Here is a 13,209-nt window from a genome sequence, read left to right as displayed (position 1 = left end):
CGCAATAAACATACGTGTGCATGTGTCTTTGTAGTAGCATTGTAGGGAAAAAATAGGTTAGCCTGTTGCTGTGTTATTATAGATAGAAGTAAGTTTAAGAGACTTCATTCGGCTCTATACTTGAGATGCTGTTAATCTGTGACTCTACCCCCAATCTTGTCCTTGCTAGAAACATTGCTGTGCTAATTAAAGTTGAAAGGATTCTGGGCTGTAAGGAATGTGCTTTGTTAGATAAATGTTCAAAGCCTGCTTGGTTTGAAGGTCAGTACCAGTCCTTTAAATCTCAGTAAAAGAAAAACATCTGTCTCCTGCCCGATACTGGGAAAATGTAACAGCTCCGTGTATCTGTAAGCCTTACTGCTGATTTACTCCCTTATCTTTTTGGCAATAAATACTGAGGGAACTCAGAGACCGGTGCCAGTGTGGGTCCTCTGAAAGCACAGCACTGGCCCCCTGGGGCCCCGCTTTTCTCTCTCTATACTTTGTCTCTGTGTCTTTATTTCTTTTCTCAAGTCTCTCGTTTCCACCTAGCGAGAAGCACCCACAGGTGTGGAGGGGCAGGCCACCCCTTCAAGCATAATTTATAATCCTTTGGGTATATACCCAGGAGTGGGATGGCTGGGTCATATGGTACATCTAGTTCTAGATCCTTGAGGAATTGCCATACTCCCGGTTTTCTTAACAATAACATGGGACTTTTTAAAAAGGTTTGTGAAAATTAGATAATGCACATAAAGTAACTTAGTCCAGCACCTAACGCAAGTAGACAACAATAAAAGCTACCTCTTCTTCTTTTTTGTTTTTCAGACAGGGTCCCATTCTGTCACTCAGGCTGCAGTTGCTGCTGCTATTGGTACTGTTATTATTATTGGCTGTGTCTCTTATTTCCTTGCTATTGCCTCAGAAGACCTTACAAGTTCAGAGGTCAGCAAACTTTTTCTTAAAGGGTCAGAAAACAAATAGTTTAGTTTTTGTAGGCCATAAGGTCTCTTTTGCAACTACTGTACGCTGCCCTTGTAATCGGAAAGCAGCCACAGATGATACATAAACGAATGGGTGTAACAGTATCCCAATAAAACTTTATTTACAAAAACAGAAAGCAGCCCAAATTTGGCCTGTGAGCCAGTTTGCTGATCACTGATCTAGATGACTATATATGTTATTTGCATGTGATTTGCACATATTTGCATGGACTATGCAATTTGTTGTTAGAATAAGAAGATACTATTCCTACCTTTGGAAACAGGCACTAATTTTTTTTTTCCTCTTCCTGGTTCTATTTCCTATAACTTACTTGGCAGCTTTGTAAGTACCCAGCAGACATAAAAACATGACAAGAATTCAGAGAATATATCAAAGGATAAGAAAGTTTTAGTACAGGCCTTAGTCCTTTATGATTGACAAAAGAAGCTAAGGGCTTGCCTAAAAGAACACTCTAAGACAATCAAAACTATAAAGCAGCAGCAGCCAGGTTTTCTTTTCAGTCTTAGTTTCTTTTCTGCCCCAATTATTTTCTGATTTGCTGCAGGAAAACAGTAATGAGGAAATCAGAGTATATTGCTGTTTCTCTAAACATGTTTATAACTAATTCATAAATCCCTCTCCAGCTCCACAATTACCAGAAGCACTCTGGAAGCCACTGATCTAGGCTCATCTAGGACAAGCCTCTGCTTTATTCCTAACAGCAGCCTCCCTCTGGAAGAGCCCAGCCTTCTGGATTACCTCTGCCCCAACCCCGGCTCAGGCCCTGAGCTGCTGGGAAGGCCCAGCACTTCCCTCTGTGGGTGAGAGACTTGACAACAGGGACAGAGGGTGCCAAAACCCACGTTTACTGGACTCACCTGCAGCTGGAGGCTCAGGGCCCTGTGCTTCACAGCAGAGGCATGGAGGGCACGGCTCACACGGACCTGTCCTAGTTGCTGCCTCCACATGCTCCACCACAACCTGTGAAAGAGCAAATCAAAGATGGAATCCATCAGAAAAAAGCCACTCAGAAAAGAGAGGAGCAGTTAGTGTGGGGTCTCAGACCCTCAGCTCTAGCCCTCTCCTTCATAGCACCGTCTCTAGATTCACTACTGGGGAAAAAAAGAAAACAAAACAATCGAGAAAAAGTCCCAGATCTGCCAATTAATAGTTGGAAACTTATGGTTCCTACGGTCAGATCCTGCTTTAGACACCACAGATATGCTCTGTTTGGCCTACACAATTTGGTTTGTTAAAAAACATAAGCTATGGCCTGGCACAGTGGCTTATGCCTGTAATCCCAGCACTTTGGGAGGCTGAGGCGTGTGGATCACCTGAGGTCAGGAGTTTGAGAGCAGCCTGGCCAACATAGTGAAACCCTGTCTCTATTAAAAATTCAAAATTAGGCAGGGCACGGTGGCTCACACCTGTAATCCCAGCACTTTGGGAGGCCAAGGCGGGCAGATCACCTGTGACAAACCCCATCTCTACTAAAAATACAAAATTAGCCAGGCGTGGTGATGCATGCTTGTAATCCCATCTACTCAGGAGGCTGAGGCAGGAGAATTGCTTGAACCTGGGAGGTGGAGGTTGCGGTGAGCCGAGATTGCACCATTGCACTCGAGCCTGGGCAACAAGAGTGAAACTCCGTCTCAAAAAAAAAAAAAAATTGGCCGGGTGATAGTGGCATGCTCCTGTGATCCCAGCTACTGAAGGCTGAGGCAGGAGAATAGCTTGAACCTGGGAAGCGGAGGTTGCAGTGAGCCAAGATCATGCCACTGCACTCCAGCCTGGGCAAAAGTGCGAGAATAAATCTCGGGGAAAAAAAAAAAATCACTCAGACTTAAGTAAAATTGCATACTAATTAGGCATTTTGAAATACTTGCTGAATACATTTTAAGTAACGATTTTAATTACTTATTAAAAATATTTTTGTGTGTGTAGAGACAGTGTCTTGGCTTTGTTGCACAGGCTGGTCTCAGACTCCTGGCCTCAAGCAATCCTCCCACCTTAGCCTCCTAAAGTGTTGGGATTACAAGTCTGAGCTACTGCACTCTGCCTATTTTATTTCTACTTAAATAAATAACTTCTTTATGCCCACTGATGTTCTGGACACTGTTAAACACTTTACAGATATTACTTTATTTATTTCTGATGACAAATCTGTAAGTATGGTGTAACAATTTCAATGATGAAGAAAATAAAAGCTGAAGAGATGAAATGGCCCAATAATATAGACTGGAAGAGGGATTCAAACCCAAGTAAGTGCAGCTGAAAGCCTCTCCTATTATTCATACTTTGTTCAATACCCAACTCTTTCAGGCAGGAAGTGAGCTCTTAATATACTACCATTCAGGACACCAGTGGATCACTACAGACTACAGAGAGTGAAATCTGTCCCATTATAAAGCAGCTCATTGTTACACATCTGGCTACAAAAGTGGACTAATTCATGTTCTTCCAGTGTGTCTACAATGCTGATGGGCTGCAATGCAGCACAGCAGTTAAGAGCATGGGTGGGTGAGCCTTAGTTTTGCCAATTACAACCTGTATGTGCTAGGCAAGTTACTTGACCTCTCTGAGCCTTATTGTACAACTTAATCTGTACAATAATGGTACTTACAGTTCATGGTAAGAGTTAAAATAAGATACTTTACATTACAAAATTATCACATGCACACACAACCTTAACAGAGTTTAGAACATAGTAAGCACTCAATTCGTGTTAATTGTGATTATGTGAAACTCTGATCTTATAAACAAGTTATCAATAAATCTTTATTAGGCATCAACTACATTCAAAACATTGTTTCAAGGTGAGAATGGGTCATGGTGGCTCATGCCTATAATCCCAGCACTTAGGGAGGCTGACGTGGGCAGATCGCTTGAGCCCATGAATTCAAACCAGCCTGGAAACATGATAAAACCTCGCCTCTACAAAAAAATGAAACAAAAACAACAGAAAAAAATTAGCTGGGCATAGTGGTGCATGCCTGTAGTCCCAGCTGCTCAGGAGGCTTAGGTAGAAGGACTGCTTGAGCCTAGGAGGTGGAAGTTGCAGTAAGCTGAGATTGTGGCACTGCACTCCAACCTGGGTGACAGAGTAAGACCCTATCTTGAAAAAAAATAAATAAATAAAAATAAAACCAAACACAAACCATTGTTTTAAGGTGGGGTTTTATGCTGTTTTCCAGCACCATAAAGCTGATGAGGTAAAATGATGGCTGATACTTTGTAGGGCGGTTGAGCAGACTCACCATAAGATACTCCGTTGCCTAAACTCCAGAGCCGTAGTCTGCATCTGAAGTTTGGTCCTACGAACAACCACGTAGATCAACCAGGACTTCCAGGCCTGTCGCATCTTTTGCTTTGCATCTAGATTCACCAAAGAGATTTTTCAAAAAGTACGGGAAGAGATGGATTACTCTGGGTTATGATAAAAGCTCAAGGGCTCTCCTTTGAATACCTAAATCCCTCCAGCCTCCAAGTGCCCCCTGCTGGAAAAGTTGTGATGCACTACAAAATTAATTAGAGTGCAAGAACACACGAAGGCTTTGTGCAAGTAATGACATTTACAAAGCATTTAAAGGAAAATCCATGTACTGAACTGCTCAAAAACTCTCTGCTTTAAAAGCGTTTATTTTTGTAGATATACTCTGCAACTTTTAGATGAAATGATGGGAATAAACAGGCAGCAAAGAAGTGGAGAGATGGATCTTAACAATAATGGCATGAGTGGATAATCAAAGCTGGGTAATGGATACATAGAGGTTCATTACTCTATTAAACATCTTTCAGGCGGGCGCGGTGGCTTACGCCTGTAATCCCAGCACTCTGGAAGGCCAAAACAGGCGGATCACCTGAGGTCAGGAGTTCCAGACCAGCCTGACCAACATGGTGAAACACCATCTCTACTAGAAGTACAAAAATTAGCCGCGTGTGGTGGCATGCGCCTGTAGTCCCAGCTACTAGGGAGGGTGAGGCAGGAGAACTGCTCAAACCTGGGAGGGAGAGGTTGCAGTGAGCCAAGATCGCACCACTGCACTCCAGCCTGGGCGACTAAGTGAGACCCAGTTTTAAAAAAAAATTTTTTTTCAATTGTGTAGATATTTAAAGTTTTCCATAATACAAAGTTAAAGAAGAAGAAATCATGATATAAAACTTGCTGTTTGACTCCAAGCTCACCCTTTTTAGTAAAGAAAAGATAATTTACTAGATATGGAAGACGCAATGGCCCACAGGTCTCCCTTTGTAGTAAACTGTATTTTCATTATGAAAGTCACCACTAATGAAGTAAATTTCTCTTCTTTTTAGAAGACAAAGGAGAAAATAAAATTACATAAATCATTTTTAGGACAGCCTCCAAGATGTAGTCAATAGGACTATAACTATGTATTTCACAGTTGTTGACAAGACAAATCAAAATATGAAGGATAATTTAACATGTATCTTCCTTGGTTTCACCGTGGACCTCAGGAATCAGCACACTTCAGGTAATGAGGACTAGTGTAGTGCTGTGGTTTAGAGTTTGGGATCCTGAGTAAGGCAAGCCAGGCTTACTGGCCCTTTCATTTATTACAGACGTAATCTCATACAAGTTCCTCATCTGTAAAATGGTGCCTCTCTCAGAGGTATGTTTGGAAAGTGTAAATGAGATCATTTATCTATGAAGAATATCTAAAATAAACACTAACTGCTCTTTCCAGAGTATGGAATGCAGGAATCTCATTAACTGTCTCTGCCATAATTCTGATGATGCACATTGACAATTTGAGAACCATGCTTCCTTAAGGCCTAAAAGTACTTGCAAACTTTTTATTTAACAGTGCAAGAGTGAATGGACACTCCCTGAGGTCTACGGGAATGGCCTGAAATAACTTGTCAAATGTTAGAAATAACTCTTGCCTCTTGAGTAGCTGGGACTACAGGCATGCACCACCACACCTGGCTAATTTTTGTATTTTTTTGTAGAGATGAGGTTTTGCCATGTTGCCTGGGCTGGTCTCGAACTCCTGCACTCAAGCAATCCGCCCATCTCGGCCTCCCAAAGTGCTGGATTATAGGCGTGAGCCACCGCACCTGGACAACTCTTTTTATCTTAAACATACAAGTGACTTTCCTTCTATTCCATGATATCTAGCTAGATTCACTGTAACTATAAATAACATAAGACAGCAGAAGTTGAGCACAGTGGCTCACGCCTTTGGGAGGCTGAGGCAGGCGAATCACAAGGTCAGGAGTTCGAGACCAGCCTGGCAAACATGGTGCAACCCCATCTCTACTGACAATATAAAAAATTAGCCGGGCGTAGCAGCGGGCGCCTGTAATCTCAGCTACGTGGGAGGCTGAGGCAGGAGAATACTTTGAACCTGCGATGTGGAGACTGCAGTGAGCCAAGATCACTCCACTGCACTCCAGCCTAGCCTGGGCAACAGAGCGAGACTCTGTTTCAAAAAAAAAAAAGACAGCAGAATGTACATTCTTCAAGTAAATATAGAACCGTTACAAGATAGAGCATATTTGGGGCCACAGAACAAACCTTAACAAAAATAAAGGAACTGAAATCATACTAAGACTTGTTCTCCGACCATAATGGAAAAAACTAGAAATCCTTAACAGAAAGATATTGGGAAACTCCCAAATATTAGAAAACTAAACACGCTTCTAAATAATCTGTGGGGCAAAGAGGAGGTCTCAGGGAAAATCAGCAAACAATTTTTAACTGAATGAAAACAGAAATATAACTTATTAAAATTCGTGTAATGTAGTCAGTGTTTAAGAGAACTTTATAGCAGTAAAGGTCTCTACTAAAAATACAAAAAAAAAATTAGCCGGGCATGGTGGCAGGCACCTGTAATCCCAGCTACTCAGTAGGCTGAGGCAGGAAAATCGCTTGAACCCAGGAGGCAGAGGCTGCAATGAGCCGAGATCACGCTACTCTGCACTCCATCCTGGGTGACAAAGCGAGACTCCATCTGGAAAAAAAAAAAAAAAGAGCAGAAATCAAGAAACTTGAAAACAGAAAAAAGAAAAAACAAATACAAAAACAGAGTATTAATGAATGCAAAGTTGATTATTTGTAAAGATCAATAAAAGTGATAAACCTCTAGCCAGATTAACCAAGAATAAAAGATCAAAGACATAAATCATCAACATCAGGAATGAAAGGGGGTGACAGCTACAGATCCTGAAGACATTAAAATTACAGTTATGAAATACTCAGCTGGGTGCGGTGGCTCACGCCTATAATGCCAGTACTTTGGGAGGCTGAGGTGGGTGGATGACCTGAGGCCAGGAGTTCCAGAGCAGCTTGGCCAGCATGGTGAAACTCCGTCTCTATTAAAAATATAAAAATTAGCCAGGCATGGTGGCGGGCACCTGTAATCCCAGCTGCTTGGGAGGCTGAGGTAGAAGAATTACTTGAACTAGGGAGGCGGAGGTTGCAGTGAGCTGAGATTGTGCCATTGCACTCCAGTCTGAGCAACAACAGTGAAACTCTATCTCAGAAAAAAAAAAAAAAAGCAACACTCTATGCACATAAATTTGACAACATATTTGAAATAAGCCAATTCCCTGAAAGATACAAACTGCCAAAACTCACTTAAGAATGAGCGCAGTGGCTCATGCCTCTAATCCCAGCACTTGGGGAGGCCAAGGTGGCAGGATCACTTGAGGTCAGGTGTTTGAAACCAGCCTGGGCAACAAACAAGACCCTGGCATGGAAAAAAATTAAAAAACTATCCAAGTGTGGCAGCACACGCCTGTAGTTCCAGCTAATAAGGAGGTTGAGGTAGGAGGATCACCTGAGCCCAGCAGTTAGATGGAGGCTACAGTAAACTATGATTGTACCACTGCACTCCAGCCTAGGCAACAAAGCAAGATCTCATCTTCAAAAAAAAAAAAAAAAAGCGGCAAGAATAAATAACCTAGGCTCACACCTATAATCCCAGCACTCTGGGAGGCTGAGGTGGGCAGATCACGAGGTCGGGAGATCAAGACTATTCTGGCTAACATGGTAAAACAGAAACATCAGTTTCTCTACTAAAAATACAAAAAATTAGCCGGGCACGGTGGTGGACACCTGTAGTTCCAGCTACTGGAGGCTGACGCAGGAGAATGGCGTGAACCTGGGAGGTGGAGCTTGCAGTGAGCCAAGATCACACCACTGCACTCCAGCCTGGGTGACAGAGCAAGACTCTGTCTCAAATAATTTAAATAAATAAATAAATAAATAACCTAAATAGTTTTCGAGCTATTAAAAACTGGAATTCAAAGTTTAAAATCCTCCAACAAAGAAAATTCTAGGCCTAGACCACTAGGATTGCAGTGGAGAATTTTACTAACCACTCAAGGATGAAATAATACCAACTCTACAAATTTCTTTTAGAAAATACTTCCCATTTTGGGAGGCTAAGACGGGCAGATCACGAGGTCAGGAGATCGAGCCCATCCTGGCTAACAGGGTGTAACTCCGTCTCTACTAAAAAATACAAAAAATTAGCCGGGCGTGGTGACGGGGGCCTATAGTCCCAGCTACTCGAGAGGCTGAGGCAGGAGAACAGCATGAATCCAGGAGGCAGAGCTTGCAGTGAGCCAAGATCACGCCACTACACTCCAGCCTGGGCGACAGAGCGAGACTCCATCTCAAAAAAAAATAAAAAATAGAAAATACTTCCCAACTCATTCTACGAGGCTAGTATTACCTGAACCAAAACCAGACAAAGATATGACAATAAAAGAACACTCAAGACCAATATCCCTCATGAATATAGAAGCAACTCCACTCCCCTCAACAAAATATTAGCAAATTGAACCCAGCAATATAAAAAAAGAGTGGCATTAATCTGTGGAACATGGCGGGGTACAGTGGCTCATGTCTGTAATTCCAGCATTTTGGGAGGCCGAGGCAAGTGGACTGCTTGAAAGCCCAGGAGTTTGAGACCAGCCTAAGCAACAGTGCAAAACCCCATCTCTACAACAAAATACAAAAGAAAATTAGCTGGCCTTGGTAGCATGTGGTTATGGTCCCAGCTTCTCAGGAGGATGAAGTGGGAGGATCGCCTAAACCAGGTAGGTCACAGCTACTCTGAGCTGTGACTGCACCACTGCATCCCAGCCTGGGCAACAAAACAAGACCCTATCTTAAAAAAAAAAAAAAAAAAAAATTAATAACGTGAAGCTGATTCAAAATCTGAAGAGCAGCTGGGCATGGTGGCAAGCGCCTGTAGTTCCAGCTATTCAGGAGGCTGGGGCAGAAGGATAGTGTGAGCGCAGGAGTTCAAAATCAACCTGGGCCAAACAGTAAGACACCATCTCAAACAAACAAACAAAAAAGTTGAAAACCAGTCTATATAATTAACCTTAATAAAAGACTAAAACAGAAGTCACCTCACAATCATCTCAATAGATACAGGAAAAACAGTTCAAAAATAATTCAACATCTATTAACGATTAAAATGCTCAGAAAACTAGGAATAGAATTTCCTTAACCTGAGGAAGGACAGGTATAAAAAAACATACCACTAACATAATATTTAATGATTAAAAGCTGAATGCTTTTCCCTTAAGACCAAGAACAGGCTGGGCGTGGTGGCTCAAGCCTGTAATCCCAGCACTTTGGGAGGCTGAGATGGGCGGATCACGAGGTCAGCAGATCGAGACCATCCTGGCTAACACGGTGAAACCCTGTCTCTACTAAAAAATAAAAAAAAAAACTAGCCGGGTGAGGTGGCGGGTGCCTGTAGTCCCAGCTACTTGGGAGGCTGAGGCAGGAGAATGGCTTAAACCCGGGAGGCGGAACTTGCAGTGAGCTGAGATCCGGCCACTGCACTCCAGCCTGGGGGACAGAGCGAGACTCCGTCTCAAAAAAAAAAAAAAAAAAAAAAAGACCAAGAACAAAGCAAGGATGTGTCCACTGTTACCACTGCTATTCAATATCATACAGAAGCCCTAGCCAGTACAATAAAAAAATGAAAAGAGGGCCGGGAGTGGTGGCTCACGCCTGTAATCCCAGCACTTTGGGAGGCCAAGGTGGGTGGATGAGAGGTAAGGAGATTGAGACCATCCTGTCTAACACGGTGAAACCCCGTCTCTACTAAAAATACAAAAAAATAGCTTGGAGGGCGCCTGTAGTCCCAGCTTCAGGAGGCTGAGGCAGGAGAAAGGCGTGAACCCGGGAGGCGGAACTTGCAATGAGCTGAGATTGTGCCACTGCACTCCAGCCTGGGCGACAGGGAGAGAATCCACCTTAAAAAAAAAAAAAAGAAAAAAAGAAAAAAGAAAAGAAGAGGAAGGAATAAAACTGTATCTATTCACAGACAATTTGACTGTCTACATAGGAAACTCCATGGAATTTATAAAAAAGCTGTTAGAAATAATAAATAAGCCAGGCACGGTGGCTCAGGCCGTTAATCCTAGCACTTTGTGAGGCTGAGGCAGGCAGATAATGAGGTCAGGAGATCAAGACCAACCTGGCTAACACAGTGAAATGCCATCTCTATTAAAAATATAAAAAATTAGCAAGGAGTGGTGGCAGGCACCTGTAATCCCAGCTACTCAGGAGGCTGAGGCAGGAGAATGGCATGAACCTGGGAGGTGGCGCTTACAGTGAGCCAAGATCGTGCCACTGAACTCCAGCCTGGGTGACAGAGTGAGACTCTGTCTCAAAAAAAAAAAAAAAAAAAGAAATAATAAATGAACTTAGCAGAGTCGTAGAATATACAAGATCCATACGTAAAACTACAGACTGTTTAGAAGAAAACGTAGGAAGATGGCCGGGCACGGTGGCTCAAGCCTGTAATCCCAGCACTTTGGGAGGCCGAGATGGGTGGATCACAAGGTCAGGAGATCGAGACCATCCTGGCTAACATGGTAAAACTCCGTCTCTACTAAAAAAAAATACAAAAAAAAAAACTAGCCGGGCGAGGTGGCGGGCGCCTGTAGTCCCAGCTACTTGGGAGGCTGAGGCGAGAGAATGGCGTGAACCCGGAAGGCAGCGGAGCTTGCAGTGAGCTGAGATCCGGCCACTGCACTCCAGCCCAGGCGACACAGCGAGACTCCGTCTCCAAAAAAAAAAAAAAAAAAAAAGAAAACGTAGGAAGAAATCTTTGTGACCTTGGGTTAAGGCAAATTTCTTAGAGATGACAGCTAAGATATGATATCAAAAAATATAATCCAGCTGGGCACAGTTGCTCATGACTATAATCCTAGGGCTTTGCAAAGCTGAAGTGGGAGAACTGCTTGAGGCCAGGAGTTTGAGACCAGCCTGGGTAACAAAGCAAGACCCCCATCTCTACAAAAAATAAAAACCTTAGCCAGGCATGGTGGGGCATTGCCTGTAGTCCCAGATACTTGGGAGGCTGAGGTCGGAGCCTAGGAGTTCCAGTCTGCAATGAGTTATCATCACACCACTCAATTCCAACCCGGGCAATAGTGGGACTCTCGCAAAACAAACAAACAAACAAACAAACAAAAAATCCATTAAAAAAGAATACATTGGACTTCATTAAAATTAAAAACTTTTCCTCTGCAAAAGATACTGTTAAGAGAACAAAAAGACAAGTCACAGACTGGGAGGAAACAAGCAAATCATGCTCTGACAAAATGCTTATAACAGAACGCATACATTACAAGACTACACCGTGCTTGGCAGCTCATGCCTGTAATCCCAGCACTTTGGAAGGCCAAGGCAGGTGGATGCCCTGAGGTCAGGAGTTCCAGACCATCCTGGCCAACATGGTGAAACCCTGTCTCTACTAAAAAAAATACAAAAATTAGCTGGGCATGGCAGCACACCATGTAGTCCCAGCTACTCGGGAAGCTAAGGTGGAAGAATTGCTTAAACACAGGAGGTCGAGGTTGCAGTGAGCCAAGATTGTGCCACTGCACTCCAGCCTGGGCAACAGAGCAAGACTCCCTGTCAAACAAAAACCAAACCTAACTAATAAAAAACAAAAAACTTTCAAATCTCAACAAGAACACAAACAACAGATACTTCACCAAAAAACAGATATAAATAGCAAATAAGCACAGGAAAAGATACTCAACATCACTAATTATCAGAGAAATGCAAATTAAAACCACAATGATTTATCATCTTACACCAGTCAGAATGACTATCATTAAAAAGTTAGGTTGGGTGTGGTGGCTCATGCCTGTAATCCTAGCACTTTGGGAGGCTGAGGAAGGAGAATCGCTGGAGCCCAGAGGTCCAAGACCAGCTTGGGCAACATAGCAAGACCCTGTCTCTACAAAATATAAAAAGTTAGCCAGGCGTGGTAGCACATGCCTATAGTCCCAGCTACTCAGGAGTCTGAGGTGGGAGGATCACTTGAGCCCAGGAAGTCAAGGCTGCAATGAACTATGACCAAGCCACTGCACTCCAGCCCGGGTGACACAGCAAGACACCCCCCATCTAAAAAAAAAAAAAACAGATGTTGGCAGGGATGGGGAGAAAGGGAACACTTAACACACTGGTGGTGGGCATATAAATTAGCTGAGCTTCTATGGAAAAAGATATGGAGATTTCTCAAAGAACTAAAAAACAGAACTACCATTCGACCCAGCAATCCCACTAGAGGGAATATACCCAAAGGAAAAGAAATTATTATATTAAAAAGACACCTGCACTCATATGTTCATTACAGCACTATTCTCTTTTTTTTTTTTTTTTTTTTTTTGGAGACGGAGTCTCGCTCTGTCGCCCAGGCTGGAGTGCAGTGGCGCGATCTCGGCTCACTACAAGCTCCGCCTCCCGGGTTCACACCATTCTCCTGCCTCAGCCTCCCGAGTAGCTGGGACTACAGGCGCCCGCCATCTCGCCCGGCTAGTTTACAGCACTATTCTCAACAGCAAAGTCATGGAACCAACCTCAGAATCCATCAACGGATATAGAGAATATACACCACAGCCGGGCACGGTGGCTCATGCCTGTAATCCCAGTACTTTGGGAGGCCGAGGCAGGCAGATCACTTGAGGTCAGGAGTTTGAGACCAGCCTGGCCAATATAGTGAAACCTTGTCTCTACTAAAAATAAAAAATTAGTCAGGCATGGGGGCACATGTCTGTAGTCCCAGGTACTGGAGAGGCTGAGGCAGGAACAGAGCTTGAACCGAGGAGGTGGAGGCAGCAGTGAGCTGAGATCACACCACTGCACTCCAGCCTGCGTGACAGAGTGAGAAAGAAAAGAAAAAGAAAAAGAGAAAGAGAAAGAGAAAGGGAAAGGGAGAAGGAAGGAAGGGAGGGAGG

The 13,209-nt window shown here is 43.4% G+C and overlaps 1 protein-coding gene across 1 annotated transcript in view; it reads right to left on the bottom strand.

Annotated features, from left to right (window-relative positions):
* The window catches only part of LOC116418544 (protein SFI1 homolog), a 64,907-nt gene that overhangs the window by 25,250 nt on the left and 26,448 nt on the right, over positions 1-13,209 (bottom strand). Inside the window, exons 5-6 of the mRNA XM_031934658.1 lie at positions 4,221-4,338; positions 1,842-1,944 (exon numbers count right to left, since the gene is read on the bottom strand). Coding sequence (XP_031790518.1) covers positions 1,842-1,944; positions 4,221-4,338 — 221 coding nt within the window. The remainder of the gene's footprint in view (positions 1-1,841; positions 1,945-4,220; positions 4,339-13,209) is intronic.

This window comes from Piliocolobus tephrosceles, chromosome 19, assembly GCF_002776525.5.
Source record: "Piliocolobus tephrosceles isolate RC106 chromosome 19, ASM277652v3, whole genome shotgun sequence".
Lineage (NCBI taxonomy): Eukaryota > Metazoa > Chordata > Mammalia > Primates > Cercopithecidae > Piliocolobus > Piliocolobus tephrosceles.
This window is presented reverse-complemented; position numbering and strand designations above follow the sequence as displayed.